Source organism: Elephas maximus, chromosome 2 (genome assembly GCF_024166365.1).
Source record: "Elephas maximus indicus isolate mEleMax1 chromosome 2, mEleMax1 primary haplotype, whole genome shotgun sequence".
NCBI lineage: Eukaryota > Metazoa > Chordata > Mammalia > Proboscidea > Elephantidae > Elephas > Elephas maximus.
Window position 1 is genome coordinate 163,895,540 of NC_064820.1, and position 19,961 is coordinate 163,915,500.

Genomic DNA, 19,961 nt, shown 5'->3' on the forward strand with positions numbered 1-19,961 from the left:
GCTTTCTCACTCTGTGGGTCGGCTCCAGTGCTGTCTCTTGCTGGCCTCCTGGTTCTACTGCAGCTGGTTCTCTACTGTTGCCACTTTTCTGTGGCTGCAGGTTCTCTGCTGCCCTGGTCCTCTGCTGCTGTCAAAACTCTATCTGTTCAGTTTCAAAACTGCTTCCACATTTTAGGAATCTCTTAGAACAGCACCCCACCCTCTCATTACCAGTTACCAAATTCTGTCTTAGTCATCTAGTGCTGCTGTAACAGAAATACCACAAGTGGATGGCTTTAACAAAGAGAAATTTATTTCCTCACAGTAAAGTAGGCTACGAGTCCAAACTCAAGGCGTCAGCTCCAGGGGAAGGCTTTTTCTCTCTGTTGGCTCTGGAAGAAGGTCCTTGTCTTCAATCTTCCCCTGGTCGAGGAGCTTCTCAGGAGCAGGGACTCCAGGTCCAAAGGACACACTCTACATCTGGTGCTGCTTTCTTGGTGGTATAGGTCGCCAGCTGTCTGCTTGCTTCCCTTTCCTTTTACCACTTGAGAGGTAAAAGGTGGTGCAGGCCACAACCCACGGAAAAATTCCTTTACATTGGATCAGGCATGTGACCTGGTAAGGGTGTTACAATCCCACCCCAATCCTCTTTAACATAAAATTACAGTCACAAAATAGAGGACAACCACACAATACTGGGAATCATGGCCTAACCAAGTCGATACATACATTTGCGGGGGTGAGGGCAGGGGGCATAAACCCATGACAGCCTTGGGGTTACAGCATAGTTTCTAGAGTCTACCAAATCTAGCTTAATCCTGGCTCTGCCTTTTCTTATAAATGTAACCTTGCGCAAATTTCTTAACTCATCTAAGCCTCTGCTTTTCCATCTATAAAATGGTAATGATAATAAATCTCCCTCATAGGGCTCCAATTTTATGCATGTACGCAATTGCTTCATATGCACGCGAAAGGTGGACAACGAATAAGGAAGACCGAAGAAGAATCGACACCTTTGAATTATGGTGTTGGTGAAAAATATTGAATATACCATGGACTGCCAGAAGAACAAACAAATCTGTCTCAGAAGAAGTACAACCAGAATGCTCCTTAAAAGCAAGAATGGAAAGAATTTGTCTCACATACTGTGGACATGTCATCAGGAGGGACCAGTCCCTGAAGAAGGACATCATGCTTAGTAGATGGTCAGCGAAAAAGAGAAAGACCATTAATAAGATGAATTGACAAAGTGGCTGCAACAATGGGTTCACACATAGCAATGATTGTGAGGATGCCACAGGACCGGGCAGTGTTTTGTTCTGTTGTACATAGGGTCGCTATGAGTCGGAACTGACTAGACGGCACCTAATTCCAACAACACGCATGTGAAGTCCTTAGCACGGTGGCTACTATTGGTGTGGAGTGAGCCCTCAATATACATCCACAATTATTAACGTTATTTTTGTACTTTTATTTAAGACAGAAGTTGCAAATATAAATGCCTACAGGCACCCAACTAGAGACAGGAATGAATTAAGCCAAGTGTCCATCTAAAAGGAACAGCCGCTGTTCGCCTTCAGCTGATTACCGCCACATGGAAAGGAGGGTCTGGATTGCCAGACCTTGAAATTTTTCAAGAGAAGCCAAGAATCTAAACTTTTTGGGGATAAAACTGTCTACTTTATAATGTTGACTCTAAATTTAAATTACAAAACAATATTATGTCTGCCAACCATGTGTGAGCTACACAGAGCATGTTTAGCTCACACAGCCATTTGTTGAGACATGAGGTTCCCAGCAATGATGCAGAGATCCTGGGTGCCCTTTTGGAACACTGAGCTGCCACGTCCTCCTCCTGAGATGTTAGGCTGTAAGTTCTCCCATGTGTAAGAAAAGGGGCTTGCCCAGGATGGCCTGATCTCGTTCTGGGCTGAAGTTCCATGATCTCTAATGTCTGACTGCTGGCATTGAGGAGGTGAACCCAGTGAGACCCAGGGCTGGAGGAGTTGGCCAGGGAGGCCAGGCCTGACTGCTGAGCTGCAGTGGGGAGAAACCCATGGTTATTCGGCCTGTGGTGAAGAAAGACAAGAGGTCCCTGGGTGGTGCGAGCAGTTTGCAATAGGTTACTAACCTAAAGGTTGGCAGTTCAAACCCACCTAGTGGCTCTGTGGAAAAAAGGCCTGGTAGTCCTCTTCCATAAAGATTATAGCCAAGAAAACTCTATGGATCTCAGTTTTACTCTATCAGGCATGGAGTCTCCATGAGTAGGAATTGACTCATTAGCAATTGGTTTAGTTTTTTCTTTTTGATTTTAGAAAAAAAAAAAAGCAAGAGAGGTGGCAAGGCTGGCTAGACAGGCAGAGAATCAGGATAACTGACCTGACTAGTTAAACTACTTTACTAAGAACTCTAGCTGAACTGAACCAAGTCTGAATCTGTGTTTGTGTGTGTGTGTGGGTGGGTGGGTGTGTGCCCTCACCCGAGGAAGGGAGTCAGAGAGACAGAACAAGCCTGGCTGTATATCTGCTTCGTCTGTTTGCTTCTCTCAGGTTTGTTCCTATATGAAAGGGCCTTTCTAATCCTTGTGCTCACAGAAAAGGAATTTTCAGCTGTGGTTCTGTTTCCAAAAACTTTCACAACATACCCCCCAACTCAGCAAATCATTGGCCCCAGATCCCAGGGCTCAAGATTTGCAGACAGGCCCCCGGGGTTCTAGAACCCAGAGTGGACATGTAGAGGATCCTACAGGCAAGCGTGTATGTTAGAGCTGCCAGCGAGCTCAAACCCACCTGCCGAGGAATAGCTGGGCATTCCACCACCTGCATCTCAAAGACAGGGCAGGTCAATGTACGCCCAGCAGGAACAGAAGAAACGCTGCTGTTGTCCCAGCTGATTGAGGTGGGGTTGCTGGGAAGGCAAGATCACCTTTCTGCAAGGAACTTGGTGAGCCCAAGGAGGAGATTGGGTTTCCTCCATTCCTGGGTTATTCAACTTTCAATTCATGGTGAGTTTCTACCTCTGAGCAGATGGATGTATCCTGTAGCTTTGTGACATTTTAGAAAAAGAGACCTTAGAGGTTTTCAAATATTTTTAGCAGCAGAACTTTCTTTAAAATGATATCATTATACATTTGCCTAGAGACCAAAATCTATTAGAGGTTAGTAGGGGTGAGAGGGAGGGGGAAAGAGGGACTCACTCCTTGGGGAGCAAGGAGCTTCTGTTAAGGGTGATGGAAAAATTTGGAAATGGGAGCAGTGATGGTTGCGTGACATGATGAAAGTAATTAACGTCACTGAATTGTACACGCTAAAAGATGTTAAAATAACAATTTTTTGTTATATATAATATACAACAAAAATGTCATTTTAACCTTTTATGTATATACATATAGATACATACCACAATTAGAAAAATGAAAAAAAAAATCTTGCACTGAACCCCAACATATAAAATGTATTTTCAAATGAGTGACTAGCATGTTCCTTAGGCAATTTAAATTATTTATTCTTTCGTGGTAACAACTGATATTTTCTAAATCTCAGCAGTGTCTACAGGACATTTTGGGATTCTTTGGAGCATGGTGTGCAAACCAGTGACAGAGTCCTCCCGTTCTGGGGTGTTGGGGTTCTGAGTGGTAAGAGGCCACTACACTGTCTATCACAAAGTGAGATAAAGGCACAAAGTCACTGCCATCATCTCTCACAAAGTAAGAAGAAGATAACAGAAGGGAATCACAGCGTTTCACTCACTGAATTTGAATAGGAGGTAGCTAGTGTCATGTGTTAGAAAGATAAAGCATGGTGCTGCAAAAATCAGGGCCCTGCAATTGGGTTTTGGCTCTAGGCTTTAGAGTTAGCACTCACTGTGTGACACTGGAGAAGTCCATTCCTGTCTGCAGACTGAGTCCCCATTTGTGAAGGTCCCTTCATCCAAGAGTCTGGGATCTGCTGCTGTCAGTGGGTTTAGCATGGAAGGCTGCACTATCTCAAGAACAGTCCAGGTATACTCTGTGTTCATAAAGTGACACCTAGCCCCCTCTGCACCCAAATTTGCACATTGGTACTAAGTTCTATAGGGTGATTACGTACCAAGCAATGGAAATGAACTGTTGGAAGGGCTCAGTTGACTCCATGAAGTGCAGAAGAGCGGCATATGAGGCCATCCTTACAAGTGCTGGCCCTGGAGCCAGACCTACATTTCCATCCTGGCTGTATCAATTACTGACTGAGTGAGCCTGGGCAAGCCTCTCACCATCTTGTTTTCCCATCTGTACAATGGGAATAGCCTAGTACCTCCCTCTCAGTATTGCTGGGTTAGTCAGTATTAATCAGCACAGTGGGGAAGCACCCAGACCTAGATTCAAATTCACTCTCTTCCAGTAAAAAGGAAAGTGACTCTACAAACCTCAGTGTTTTCATTTGTCAAGTAGGGATATTGATGAAGTCAGATAATGTTTGTAAAGCAATACTTGCAATATTGTCAACATCCTGAAAAAAGTGATGTGGGCAAGTGTAAGGAAATGCCTTCGGGGGAAATCGTGCCAGTTGTAGGTGATGAGTGAGGATGGTTGTATGAGCTACTGGGAAGAGCTAGGCCAGAGTCAAGATCAGGCTGGCACCCAGCTGTGCCCACTTCCTGGGTGCTCTCCAGAAAGACTTTTCCTCTTTCTGCACCACAGTTCTTTCTGTCTGAACAAGGAAGATATTACACTTTGTGTAATTGGATTCTAATATTCTCTGGTTTCAAATCAGCCTTATAGGGGGACCTGGGTTGTTCAATATCCCAACCCAAATGCCTTTAGGATCAAACTCATCAGGCGAGTAAAGTGAGCCATCTTGAGTTGTATTTTTTCAAGACAGTCACAAAATCAACCTATTAAACATGAAGGAATAATCTTTATATCCACAGGGAAATGTGCTCTGATTTTTATTGAACCACAGACAGCTTCAAATTTGGAAAGACTAGTGGGTTATCCAGCTATCTAGTGCTGCAACAATAGAAATACCACAAGTGGATGGTTTTAACAAACAGAAATCTAGTTTCTCATAGTTTAAGAGGCCAGAAGTCTGAATTCAAGATGCTGGCTCTAGGGGAAGCCTTTCTCACTGTCGGCTCTGGAGGAAGGTCCTTGTCTCTTCAGCTTCTGTTTCCTGGTTCCCTGGAGATCTCCATGTGGATTGGCATCTGTCTTCCCCCATCTCTGCTTGCTTAATCTGCCACTTTTATATTTTATGTGAAAGATTGACTCAAGGTACACCTTACACTAATCCTGCCTCATTAACATAACAAAGACAACTCATTCCCAAATGGGATTATAACCACAGGCATAGAGATTAGGATTACAACACATATTTGGGGGGTACACAATTCAATCCATAACAGGGGCCCTGAAGTATGTGGAGCCCTCAAACGCATCTAACAGGGACATCCACTAGCCAGCAATGGTGTATTGTTGCCAAGCAGAATAAAAGGCCCAGTGCTTCTAGATCTTCCAGGTTATTAAAAGTTGGAAATCCAGATTTTGTAGGCATGCGTATGTGTGGAATTTTCTGACCTTTATGAGTTGGCAAATAATTCAAAATCTTTTTTAAAAAACAACACTTCTCCAAGTCAGAGAAAGCTCACTGAGGGGATTTTACAATTCAGGTGTAACCAGTTCCTCAAATATATCAGCAGGTGTCGGCTGTCCCCATCTCTACCTCCCAATAAAGGAGGATTCACCATAGGAGCCCTAAGACCACAAAGAACACTGGCTCTTCACTCTCCACATTGTACATGTTTAATAGGACCAAAAGCAGCGTTTCGTGGCCGTTAGTTTCAAACTTCAGGGCTGATAAAAATTACTTGGGATTAAAATCACTTGAGGAGTTTGAGCAAGATTCTTCCCCCCGCCCCCGCCAGGCCCTACCCACAGAAATTTTGATTCAGCTGGTCTAATTTGGGCATCAGGAACCTGCCCTTTCATAAGCACCCCAGATGGTTCCTAGGCCTCCCTTTGGGAAACTGAGCTCAGGTCTAGCCAGGGGTCAGCAAAATGGACTGCTATGGAAGTTCTGCCAACGAGCCTGTTGAGCACTGGAGGGTGATTAGCTGAGCCAATTGGTGTACCTCAGGAGACACAGACTGAGGGGAGTTGATTGGTCTATTCCAGGGAGCATGGAACAGAGACCCACTCATGTTACTCAGTTACTAGTGGTTTATTTTAAGAATTCATAGAGAAGTAAGGAAGATAAGAGATGATCTGAACTGCACAGCCAAACCCCATGGAGGGCAGAATATTGTTCAGCAATGTTTTTCACTCTAAGTGACTGGATTATCTCATCCTCCCATAAAGAGTGGGCATCTGTTGCTGCTTCTCTAATTATGAGCATTCTTCTGTGCTCTATGCTCAGACCCTATCTCATTGCTCCCCAAGGGAAAAGGTCTGATTGGTTCCACTTCTACCAGCCAGGGCACAGTGCTCCCATTAGACAGAGTGTTCCCACAGCCACCGTGGGCTGCTGGCCAGGCAATAGCTAGTGGTCTTTGGGTCAAGCCACCATTCCATGTCATACCACCTGTGGCTAGGCTGCCATGGTCAAGTGATGCTAAGCATGCCAACCTGTGTGTCAGGAACCTCCCAGAGAAAGGCTATGGACATGGTAATCCAAAACACCAAACCCACTGCCACTGAGTCGATTCCAACTCGTAGCAAACTTATAGGGCTTCCAAGGCTATAAATCTTTATGGAAATAGACTGCCACATCTTTCTCCCACAGAGTGGCTGGTGGGTTCGAATTACCAACCTTTCAGTTAGCAGCTGAGCACTTTAACCACTGTGCCACCAGGGCTCCTTATAGTAAGTGAGGAAAGAATGGGAGATAAGGAAAGATAACCAAAATGACCAAAAGGATAAAAGCTCCATAAGTCTGAAGGGACAGGTGCTCCAACGGGAACACCCTAGCCTGCCTGGTGACAGAAGCTAGATGCAGAGAGCAGAGTAGCATAGTAGGTAAGGATACAGGCTCTGGAGTCACACCACTTGTGTTCTTATCCCAGCTCTACCACTGTGTGTGGCCTTGGGCAAGTTACTTGACCCCTCTTCATTTGCACTTCCCAGTCTTTCAATACAAATGACTTTAATAATAACTTCACAAAGGGCTTGTGAGGGTTAAATAAAATACTGTGTGTTAAGCCTTTAGCACAGAGCCTGGCCTAAAGCAAAAGACAATATTTAGTTAACTTAAGAAACCTACAGAGACTTTCCCTTCTCAGAAAACGTCCTCACTGAAGAACAGAACAACATTGCAAGAGGAAACCGAAGTTCTGGGGAAACATGACCTATTAGTGTTATTCTCCAAGTGTATAAAAGACACGTGGACTAAAAGTAGCATGTGGTATGGGTGGGGGTGCAAGCAGAAAGAGCACTGAATCAGTAGTGAGGACACCTGGATACAAGTTCCCACTCTGCCCTTTTTGTAACTCGACTTGTGACCAGCCAGAAACTAGGCCCTTCCTATGCCTGATCTTGGCTTATGACATTTTTGAAACATGGGGGTTGGGCCAACTGATCTCAGAGGGCACTTCCAACTCTGAAGCTCTGGGATCTTTTGAGTATCAGGAATGGCAAACGAAGAAGAAACAAAGACTTAGCCAACTGATCCCAGATTCTAGAAGGACTATTTTGTTATTGTTGTTTTTAATGTAAAGCTTCCCTGAAAGGTATCTTTAGTCTGAAATAACAGTCAGGTTTGCTGGGAGAAGAAGGTGTAGTTGGAATCCACTCCTGTCACTGTTTAAGAAGAACTTTACCTTGTCCTTCACTTCACACAAAACCTGACACCACATAATATATTGTCTGAGTCCCCTACAAGAACATCACGTCAGCTCCATGAGGGCAGGAAATTGGTTTGCTTTACTCACTGCCAGATCCCCAGCTCTTAAAACAGGGCCTTGAACATAGCTGCTGGCGTTATTGTTAGCTGCTGTTGAGCCAGCTCCACGCACAGTGGAAGGAAACACTGCCTGGTCCCGTGCTAGCCACACAATCAGTTGCAGATCTGACAATGTTCCGTTGTGATCCAGAGGATTTCCACTGGCTGATTTTCAGAAGCAGACTACCAAGACTTTCTTCCTAGTCTTAGTCTGGAAGCTCTGAACCTATTCAGTGTCATGTTGTTAGTTGTCGTGGAGTAGATTCTGACGCATGGTGAACCCATGTGCGCAGACTAAAACTGCTCCATGGGGTTTTCAAGGCTGTGATTTTTCAGAAGAAGATCGCCAGGCCTGTCTTCCTAGGCACCTCTGGGTGGGTTCCAACCACTAACCTTTTGGCTAATAGTTAAGTGCATAACCATTTGCACCACCCAGGGGCTCCATTCAGCATCATACCAACATGCGATTTACCAATGACAGATGGGTGGTGGCTGCACATGAGGTGTATTGGCCAGGAATAAAACCTGGGTGTCCCACATGGAAGGTGAGAATTCTACCATTAAATCACCATTGCCTTTATGTGAACATAACTCATAATATTTATGCCCAGAAAAAAAAGACAATCCTATGATATACTTCTGCCTTTTTGTCCTGGTGAGCAAAGCCTTAAGTTAAGGAATTTATTCCTCACTGTTGAAATTCAGAACTCAGGCTACTGATGAGGAAAGGACTAGGCAAGCAGACGATCCTTCCCCTTATTCCTGAAAATGTTCCCTGGACAGTGCCCCACGTGAACAGCCAGTGAGGGCACTGCCCTGGGGACGGAGGCCATGTGAGGATGCTGAGCTGAGGAAAGGCACTTTGTCTGGAGCAGACCTTGACTTGTGAAGGATTTCCTGCTTGATTCTGGAGCCTGGTTGCTGGCCTTGCATTAGGCTTTGAAGGCTTGAGCATTCAGGAACTGTCCTAAAATTTTCCCCCTTCTGCATCCGAAAGGCCTATAATGTTCAGGAACAGTCAATTGTCTAGGGAATGGAAACAAAAGAACAAAGGCAAAATCTACTAATTGGAAGGGAAAGAATCTCAGATTGAGCTGAACGTAAAATCCACTTAGAATTGAAACACCTGGAGCCATATGGAGAAGGAACATGACTACAAACCTGGGGAAGGGGTCCTAGTAAACAAGGAAATTCCATCCTGGTTCTCAGTCCATGTTCACAAGAATTTCATGGAAGAAGACATGTTTCTTCAGAGCTTTGAGCTTCTCCTTGTGAAGTGGCTTTCGCTGCCAGTGGCGCCTTTTGTCTGCTCTAAGAGTGAGCAGAAGGGAAGCTCCAGGCAAGCACATGTCTGTTTATCTAAATATGGCCTCTTTGCTGAGAGTGCTGAGCTAAAAAGAAATGTGAACCTAGCACCAGGGGACCTGGGGCCTGGCCCCTCATCTCTACCTTACTGGCTGTATCACTTTGGTAACTTCCTTCCCCTCTCCAGAACTCAGTTTCTCCCTCTGTAGGGAGAGAAATTTGCTTTTCATTTGAGTTCCCTTTTCTCTGATCTTTCAAACCTCATTGTTATCAGCCTCGAAGGCTTCAGTCTACTTTTCTGGCCCTGTTCTCTACCCACCCCCCTCCTTCTGTTGGCAGATAAACTGTTTCTGGCTTGGTGTGGAATTGCACCTCCAAAATGGGGAACAGCTCTGAGTCTCAGTCACAGACACCAGGGTAAGGAGGACTCTTACTACAGGTTGAACCAGTGCCGGGCTCTCTGGTTGCTTTCTGTCCATGGCCACAGGGCTGATGGACCCGCCCTTCCTCTCCTCTCTCAGCACCACTGCTTGTTTTGCCAAGTTCCCTTCTGTGGCTTGTGACAGGGTGACACCCCAAGGGGGAAAAGCTGCCAACAAGAGCCCTGAGTCCTGGGTGCTGGGTGAGAAGGTGGAGCTCTCCGAGTGTCTGCCTCTGAGGCTACATGGGGATTCTTCTCTGCTAAGTAGCCTTAATTTCCTTATCTATGAAATGGAAATAAGATCTCTGACCAGTCATCTAAGAGGTCCTTTGGATGAACAAGACAGGAAAATAGATTTGGGGGAAGTCTTTGATTTGCTACTTACACCCTTGGGTCCAAGACTCAACCACAGCTTTGATCTGCTGCCCCTCTGACAAGCTGTTTCTTCACTTCACTCATCTTGTTAGCCTTGCCAGCAAAAACAGAGCAGTTGAGAGCATGGAATCTGGAATTTCACTGCCTGGGGTTTCATACTGGCTCTGCTACTCACCAGCTGTGTGTTCTTGAGCAAGTTAACTCACCTCTCTGATCCTCAGTTTCCTCATCTATAAAGTAGGTATAAAACAAAACCTACATCATGGGTTGCTGTGAGATAATATATGAAGAGCACCTGGCAATCATTTGAGGCACATTGGTGGTGCAATGGTTAAGCGCTCAGCTACTAGCCAAAAGATTGGTGGTTCGAACCACCCAGCAGCTCCATGGGAGAAAGACCTTGCAATCTGCTCCCATAAAGATTACAGCCTAGGAAACGCTACAGGGCAATTCTACACTGTAACATGGGGTCACTGTGAGTCAGAATCAACGGCACCCAACAGCAACAACAACTCATGTTGCTGTTAATGTTATCTCCTTTCAAGACCCACAACCTTCTGGTGGCAGTTCAGCCATCACTGATAGGATCAGTAGAAGACTCGGTGTAACTAGTAGACACTCTAAAAACACAGTTCTCAAGGTGTGATCCACAGAACTTTGGGGGTCCCTGAGATTCTTTCAAAGGGTTCTCAAAGTCAAAATTATTTTTAGAAAATTACTGTCTTGTCATTTTCACTGTACTGACATTTACACTAATTGTGCAAAATCAATGGCTGGTAAAATTGCTGGTACCTTAGCGTCAACGAAGACAGTACCACCCAACTGCTCAAGTTGTCATTATATTCCTCACTGCAACACATTTGTAGGAAAAAACAGCCAGTTTTACTTAAGAATTTCTTTTATTAAGCAGTGAATATTGTTAATTTTATTGAATCTTGCCCCTTGAGTATATTGTTGTTAGGTGCCATTGAGTTGGTTCTGACTCATAGTGACCCTATGTACAACAGAACATAACATTGAAACACTGCCCTATCCTGTACCATCCTCACAATCTTTGCTATTTGCACTCGTTGTTGCAGGCACTGTATAAATCCTTCTCCTTGAGGGTCTTCCTCTTTTTCACTGACCCTTTACTTTACTAAGCATGATATCCTTTTCCAGAGACTGGTCCCTCCTGATAACATTTCCAAAGTACATGAGACAAATTCTCACCATCCTCCCTTCTAAGGAGCTTTCTGGCTTTTCTTCTTCCAAGATAGATTTGTTCATTCTTCTGGAAGTCCATAGTGTATTCAGTATACTTCACCAACACCATAACTCAAAGGTATCAATTCTTTTTGGTTTCACTTTTTCATTGTCAAGCTGTCACATGCGTATGAGGTGACAGAAAATATCATGGCTTGGGTCAGGCACACCTTAGTCCTCAAAGTGACCTCTTTGCTTTTTAACGCTTTAAATAGGTCTTTTGCAGCAGATTTGCCCAATGCAATGTGTCATTTGATTTCTTGACTGCTGCTTCCTTAGAGTCGACCTTAATGACATGGGTGGAGTAAAGCTTTCGGGACCTTCATTTGCTGATGTGCCACGACTCAAAATGAGAAGAAACAGCTGCAAACATCCATTAATAACCAGACCCTGGAATGTACGAAGTATGAATCTAGGAATATTGGAAATCGTCAAAAATGAAATGGAACACATAAACATCGATATCCTAGGCATTAGTGAGCTGAAATGGACTGGTATTGGCCATTTTGAATTGGACAATCATATAGTCTACTATGCTGGGAATGACAATTTGAAGAGGAATGGTGTTGCATTCATCGTCAAAAAGAACGTTTCAAGATCTATCCTGAAGTACAAAGCTGTCAGTAATAAGATAATATGCATATGCCTACAAGGAAAGACCAGTTAATACAACTATTATTCAAATTTAAGTACTAACCACTAGGGCCAAAGATGAAGGAACAGAAGATTTTTATCAGCTACTGCAGTCTGAAATTGATCAAAATGCAATCAAGATGCATTGATAATTACTAGCGATTGGAATGAGAAAGTTGGAAACAAAGAAGAAGGACCAGTAGTTGGAAACTATGACCTTGGTGATAGAAACGATGCCAGAGATCAAATGATAGAATTTTGCAAGACCAACGACTTCTTCATTGCAAATACCTTCTTTCACCAACATAAATGGCGACTATACACACAGACCTCGCCAGATGGAACACAGAGAAATCATACTGAATACATCTGCAGAAAGAGATGATGGAGAACCTCAATATCATCAGTCAGAACAAGGCCAGGGGCCAACTGTGGAACAGACCATCAATTGCTCATAAGTAAGTTCAAGCTGAAACTGAAGAAAATCAGAGCAAGTCCATGAGAGCCAAAATATGACCTTGAGTACATCCCACCTGAATTTAGAGACCAAATGAAGAACAGATTTGACACATTGAACACTAGTGACCGAAGACCAGACGAGTTGTGGAATGACATGAAGGATATTATACATGAAGAAAGCAAGAGGTCATTGAAAAGACAGCAAAGAAAGAAAAGACCAAGATAGATGTCAGAGGATACTCTGAAACTTGCTTTCGAACGTCGAGCAGCTAAAGCAAAAGGAAGATGAAGTAAAAGAACTGAACAGAAGATTTCAAAGGGCATCTCGAGAAAACGTAAAGTATTATGCTGACATGTGCCAAGAGCTGGAGATGGAAAACCAAAAGGCAAGAACACGCTTGGCATTTCTCAAGCTGAAAGAACTGAAGAAAAAAATTCAAGCCTTGAGTTGCATTAGTGAAGGATTCTATGGTGAAAATATTAAACGATGCAAGAAGCATCAAAAGAAGATGGAAAGAATACAAAGAGTCATTATATCAGAAAAAATTAGTTGATGTCCTACCATTTCAAGAGGTGGCATATGATCAGGAATCGATAGTACTAAAGGAAGAAGCCCAAGCTGCTCTGAAGGCGTTGGCGAAAAACAAAGCTCCAGGAATTGATGGAATATCAACTGAGATGTTTCAACAAACAGATGCAGTGCTGGAGGTGTTCACTCATCTATGCCAAGAAATATGGAAGATGGCTTCCTGGCCAAGTGACTGGAAGAAATCCATATTTATGCCTATTCCCAAGAAAGGTGATCCAACTGAATGTGGAAATTATAGAACAATATCATTAATATCACACACAAGTAAAATTTTGCTGAAAATCATTCAAAAATGGCTGCAGCAATATATTGACAGGGAACTGCCAGAAATTCAGGCCAGTTCCAGAAGAGGACATGGAACCAGGGATATCACCGCTGATGTCAGATGGATCCTGGCTGAACGCAGAGAATATCAGAAGGATGTTTACCTGTGTTTTATTAACTATGCAAAGGCATTCGACTGTGTGGATCATAACAAACATTGTAAAGATAACATTGTAAAGAATGGGAATTCCAGAACACTTAATTGTGCTCATGAGGAACCTTTACATAGCTCAAGAGGCAGTTGTTCGGACAGAACAAGGGGATACTGATTGGTTTAAAGTCAGGAAAGGTGTGTGTCGGGGTTGTATTCTTTCACCATACCTGTTCAATCTATATGCTGAGCAAATAATATGAGAAGCTGGACTATATGAAGAAGAACGGGACATCAGGATTGGAGGAAGACTCATTAACAACCGGTATAATACAGATAACACAACCTTGCTGGCTGAAAGTGAAGAGGACTTGAAACACTTACTAACGAAGATCAAAGACCACAGCCTTCAGTATGGATTGCACCTCAACATAAAGAAAACAAAAGTCCTCACAACGGGACTAATGAGGAACGTTATGATAAATGGAGAAAAGATTGAACTTGTCAAGGATTTCATTTTACTTGGATACACAATCAACAGCCATGGAAGCAGCAGTCGAGAAATCAAAAGACACATTGCATTGGGCAAATCTGCTGCAAAGGACCTCTTTAAAGTGTTGAAGAGCAAAGATGCACTTGAAGACTAAGGTGCACCTGACCCAAGCCATGGTATTTTCAATCGCATCATATGAATGTGAAAGCTGGACAATGAATAAGGAAGACCAAAGAGGAATTGACGCCTTTGAATTGTGGTGTTGGCGAAGAATATTGAATATACTATGGACTGCCAGAAGAATGAACAAATCTGTCTTAGAAGAAGTAAAACCAGAATGTTCCTTAGAAGCAAGGATGGCGAGACTGCGTCTTACATACTTAGGATATGTCGTCAGGAGGGATCAGTCCCTGGAGAAGGACATCATGCTTGGCAATGTACAGGGTTAGCAGGAAAGAGAAAGACCCTCAACGAGGTGGATTGACACAGTGGCCGCAACAACGAGCTGAAGCACAACAATGATTGTAAGGATGGTTCAGGACCGGGCAGTGTTTCGTTCTGTTGTGCATAGGGTCGCTATGAGCCGGAACTGACTCGACAGCACCTAACACCAACAACGGCAGCTTCCATGGATGTTGATTGCGGATCCAAGTAAAATGAAATCCTTGACAACTTCAGTATTTTCTTTATTTGTCATGATGTTGCTTATTGGTGTAGTTATGAGGATTTTTGTTTTCTTTACATTGAGGTGTAATCCATACTGAAGGCTGTACTCTGATCTTCATCAGTAAGTGCTTTAATCCCTTTTCACTTTCAGCAAGCAAGGTTGTGTCATTTGCATATGGCAGGTTGTTAATGAGTCTTCCTCCAATCCTGATGCTGCATTCTTCTTCATATAGTCCAGCTTCTCTGATTATTTGCCCAGCATACAGATTGAGCATGATGAAAGAATACAACCCTGACACACACCTTTCCTGACTTTATACCATGTAGTATTTCCTTGTTCTTTTCAAACAACTGCCTCTTGATCTATGTACAGGTTCCTCTTGAGGACAATTAATTATTCTGGAATTCCCATTCTTCATAATGTTATCTATAATTTGTTATGACCCACACAGTCAAATGCCTTTGCATAGTCAATAAAACACAGGTAAACATCTTTCTGGTATTCTCTGCTTTCAGCCATGATACATCTGACATCAGCAATGGTATCCCTCATTCCACCTCATTCCACGTCCTCTTCTGAATTCAGCTTGAATTTCTGGCAGTTCCCTGTCAATGTACTGCTGCAACCACTTTCAAATGATCTTCAGCAAAATTGTACTTGTGTGTGATATTAATAATATCGTTTGATAATTTCCGTATTTTTTGGATCACGTTTCTTTGGAATGGGCACCAATACGGATCTCTTCCAGTCAGTTGGCCAGGTACTATCTACCAAGTTTCTTGGCACAGATGAATAAACTCTTCCATTGTTATATCTGCTTGTTGAAACATCCCAGTTGATATTTCACCAGTTCCTGGAGCCTTGTTTTTTGCCAATGCCTTCAATGCAGTTTGGACTTCTTTCTTCAGTACCATTGGTTCCTGATCATATGCTACCTCCTGAAATGGTTGCACATCAATCAATTCTTTTTGGTATAATGACTGTGTAATTTCTTCCATCTTCTTTTCTTCTTTCCTGCGTCATTCAATATTTTAGCCACAGAATCCTTCAATATTGCAACTCGAGGCTTGGTTTTTTTTTTTGTTCAGTTCTTTCAGCTTGAAAAATGCTGAGCATAATCTTCCCTTTTGGTTTTCACACTCCACGTCTTTGCACATTTCATTATAGTACTTTATTTTGTCTTCTCGAGCTGCCCTTTGAAGTCTTCTGTTCAACTCTTTCACTTCATCATTTCTTACATTCACTTTAGCTACTCAACGTTCAAGAGCAAGTTTCAGAGTCTCTTCTGACCTCCATTTTGGTCTTTTCTTTCTTTCCTGTCTTCTTAATGACTTTTTGCTTTCTTCATGTATGATGTTCTTGGTGTCATTCCACAACTCATCTGTTCATTAGTGTTTAATGAATCAATCTATTCTTGAGATGGTCTCTAAATTCAGATGGTATAAACACAAGTTGGTGCTTTGGGTTTTGTGGACTTGGTTTAATTTTCTTCATCTGCAACTTGTGCTTGCATATGAGCAATTGATGGTCTTTTCCACAGTTGGCCCCTGGTCTTTTTCTGACTGATAATATTGAGCTTTTCCATCGTCTCTTCAAACAGATGCAGTGGATTTGATTCTTGTGTATTCCGTTCACTGAGTCTCACGTGAGTAGTCATCGTTTATGTTGTTGGAAAAAGGTATTTCCAATGAATAAGTCATTTGTCTTGCAAAATTCTGTCATATGATATCTGGCTTTCTCTCTACCACTAAGGCCATGTTTTCCAACAACAGATCCTTCTTTGTTTCCAACATTCACATTCCAATCACCAGTAATTATCAATGCATCTTGATTGCACGCTTAATCAATTTCAGACTGCAGAAGTTAGTAAAAATCTTTAATTTCTTCATCTTTGTCATTAGTGTTTGGTGTGTAAATTTGAATAATAGTCGTATTAACTGCTCTTCCTTGTAGGTGTCTAATTATCCTATTACTGACTGTTTTTGTTTTGTTTTGTTTGTTTTCATAACAAAGCTGCTAATTTATATTGCAAGTCAAGCAACTGCATGAGTTGCTTTTCATTAGGACAACTACCTCTCACAGGGCCCAACAGAAGATCTTTAGTGCCAGCCTCACAAGGAATGTTAACAAGAGTGTACTTCTTGTTACTATTCCATGTAATAAACGGGAGGTGGGCACAAAGAACTTCTGCTGGACCCTGTGGGAGGGTATTTGTCCCATGGGAAAGCAACTCATGCATGTTCGATTGGCAATATAAATTAGTAGCATTGTCATGAAAAATTTTTTTACTTGGAAGAATGGCTGACTGACACACTATAGCTATTCAGGTGTGGGCATTTGGCATACATCTTCTCACAAGTGAATGAAGTGAGCCTATCACTTCAAGGAAAGTAACTACCAATGCTTGTGGCAAATGATAAGATTCAAGCTTTCAAGCAAATTTTGGAAACAAATCTTCACCCATGAGCTTGACAGCTTCCCAATACTTAAAGATTCTTTGAATAATATTAGTGGTAATATTAGTAAAAGTGATTTACATATAGAGAGAGAGAGAGTAGAAGGAAATTTGTCAATATTTGGAAAATCTGCATAACTCAGTGAACCAGTATTTTTCAAATGACTAAGGCAAGATGTTACCAAATCATGCATTGATAAAAGATACATTCAAAGTGTAAGATAGACCAAAGGATTATATGTGATAAAGTATCAAATGTGCATTGCCATGGTTTCAGATTCCACATTGCAACTAACCTTTCAGAAACTTCTACTTATCAAGTTTTAACGTGGTAAAAAAGCATACCCACAATTATCTCAAAAGCCCATTAAAATATTCCTCCCTTTTCCAACTATATCTCTAAGCGAGGTTGGGTTTTCTTTATGTACTTCAAGAGAACAACACATTGCAACAGATTAAATGCAGAATTGGAATGAGAAGCTGTCTTCTATTAACGCAGACACTAAAGAGATGTGCAAAAATGTAAAGTATTCCCACACTTCTCACTATTATTTTTTGTTTTAGAATTTCTAAATAAAAATGTGTTAATTATGATAACATTTAATGGATTTGTATGGGTTATTTTTTAAATGAATTAATATTTTTAACTTTTCTCTTTTACTTTCTATACGGTAAATATTAGTAGACATAATCTGTATAATCAATCTAATTGTAGTCCTCAGTCGTATTTTTTAATAGAGTAAAAGGTCTGAGACCAAAATGTTTAAGAACCACTTTTGTAAATGTTTAAGACAGAGACAGACAGGGAGCAAAAAAAGAGTGAAGAGAAGTGCCATGTGCCAAGCACAGGAAGTACCAGTCCTGTTGGGCTTTCTGCTTGTCAGCCCAGACCAGGAACACTCTGGAATATGCTGTCCAACTCTGAGCACCACACTTTAATAGGGATACTGACAAACTGAACACTACACAAAAAAGGACTATTGAGGAATATGAAAACTATGTCCCTAGAGGGGCAGTAGAAATAATGAGACAAATTTACCCTGGAGAGAAGCAAAACTGAAAATAAAAACAAAATCTTTGGAAATTACAATGGCTTCTTCAGCTTGCTGCAGGGTTATCAGATAACATTTAAACCCACAGGATGTATAAGAATGAGACCTAATGTGCATTTTGCTACATCAGATTTTTTTTTTTTTTTCTATTTTCTGTTCTCTCATTCTCTAATTATTCTTTATATCTGAAAATGTTTTGGCTATGTATCCTTCTCTTCTGTTTTTCTCTTTCTAGTTTTTTTCTTTCTCTCACTCTCCCTGTTTCTCTCTCTCCCTTTCATTATTTTCTCTTAATTATCCAAAGTATGTAACAAATGTACTTTTGTCATTTATTTCAAATAGTTTTATGTTTGAAAAACTTTTCTTCCTTAAAAAGTTAAGTGTGTGAAGAAGAAGAGGAAGAAGGGAGGAAGGGGGAAAGAAGGAAGAAGAGGAAGAAATAATAATGTTTTTATTCTCCCTTTGTAACCTGGTGTATTTAATAAGATAAAGGTTTAGATGTTGGTGGCTCCCAGCATAGGAGTAAGAGCACCTACTCCAAGTGTAGTAAACAGGAGGGGTGAGTAAGGCCAAGCCATAGGCTCTATTTATTATTTACCCTCCAAGGCCATCAGAGAGAAAGAACAAGTCAAAAAACAGAAAGTATAAATGTTTTGCAGGCAATGCCAGGGAAATAGGACAGAGAGTTCTGGAACATTTTTTTAAAAAGGCTTGTAACAAGTACATTCCTCTTCTAGGAAAGGACTTCAAGGACGTAATCAGAGATACAGGCATAAAAAATACGCACAAGGATGTTTGTTAAAATAGTATTTAAAATAATGAAGAATTTAAATATCTTAAATGTCCAACAATAAATGAATAATTAAATCAATTCTGGGACATTTATGCAATACACTATTAAGCAACCAATAAAAACTATTAACTGGGAAATATTTAATTGGCATGGGGAAATATAGTGTTAAAGTAAAAAGTAATCACAATACCAAATCATGTTTAATAATTTGTTCAGTATCTTTTTGTTGAACTGCTCCCTACATTATAGCAGACGCTGACCAGTCAGTAGCGGACATAGTCCCTGCCCTTAAACAGCTTACGTTTAAATGAGAGAGATAGTAAACAATTAATTATACAAATAATCAATTACATGCAGTTTAATCCATATGTAGAGAAAGAAACATAAGGTTACAAAAGGCTAGAAGGGAATATAAAATATTAATGACTGTTATTCAGTGATGATAAAACTGTGGGTGATTTCTATATTCTTTAAAATTTTTGTATTTTCCAATTTTTCTAGAATAAGAATATATTACTCTTAAAAACAATTTTTATGACAAACATTTGAGAAAAAAACATTTCTAGGGAACCCACTCTTCTAATTAATTTTGAACTCTTTTTTTAAAATAATATTTTATTGTGTTTTTCAATGGAGAACCCCTGAGGCAGCAGGAGAACAGTGGGATGCAGACCCCAAATTCTCATTAAAAAACCGGACTTAATGGTCTGACTGAGCCTAGAAGCACCCTGGTAGTCATGGTCCCCAGACCTTCTGTTAGCCCAAGACAGGAACCATTCCCAAAGCCAACTCTTCAGACAGGGATTGGACTGGACAATGGGATAGAAAATGATACTAGTGAAGAATAAGCTTCTTGGATCAAGTAGACACATGAGACTATGGCGGCATCTCCTGTCTGGTGGGGAGATGAGGGGGCAGAGGGGGCCAGAAGCTGGTGAAATGGACACAAAAAGAGAGACTGGAGGGAAGAAGTGTGCTGTCTCATTAGGGGGAGAGCAATTAGGAGTATATAGCAAGGTGTATATAAATTTTTGTATGAGAGACTGACTTGATTTGTAAACTTTCACTTAAAGCACAATAAAAAAATTAAATAATAATAATATTTTATTGTGTTTTTGGTAAGAGTTTCACAGAAAATTAGGTTTCCATTTAACAATTTCTACACAA

At 41.5% G+C, this 19,961-nt stretch overlaps 1 protein-coding gene across 13 annotated transcripts in view; it reads left to right on the top strand.

Annotated features, from left to right (window-relative positions):
* ADRB2 (adrenoceptor beta 2) overlaps positions 1–19,961 on the top strand; it is a 175,313-nt gene that overhangs the window by 53,082 nt on the left and 102,270 nt on the right. The window contains exons 2-3 of one of the 13 annotated variants that reach the window (XR_007516141.1): positions 906–1,849; positions 11,518–19,267. The exons of 8 other annotated variants lie outside the window; for them this stretch is intronic. Coding sequence is in view for 1 of the 5 variants with exons in the window: in XM_049874020.1 (XP_049729977.1) it covers positions 906–1,024 (119 nt within the window). In the remaining 4 variants the exon portion in view is untranslated. Of the gene's footprint in view, positions 1–905; positions 19,270–19,961 lie in introns of those variants that run through there. 4 more of the 13 variants (XR_007516138.1, XR_007516143.1, XR_007516144.1 and 1 more) reach the window with 4 other exon arrangements.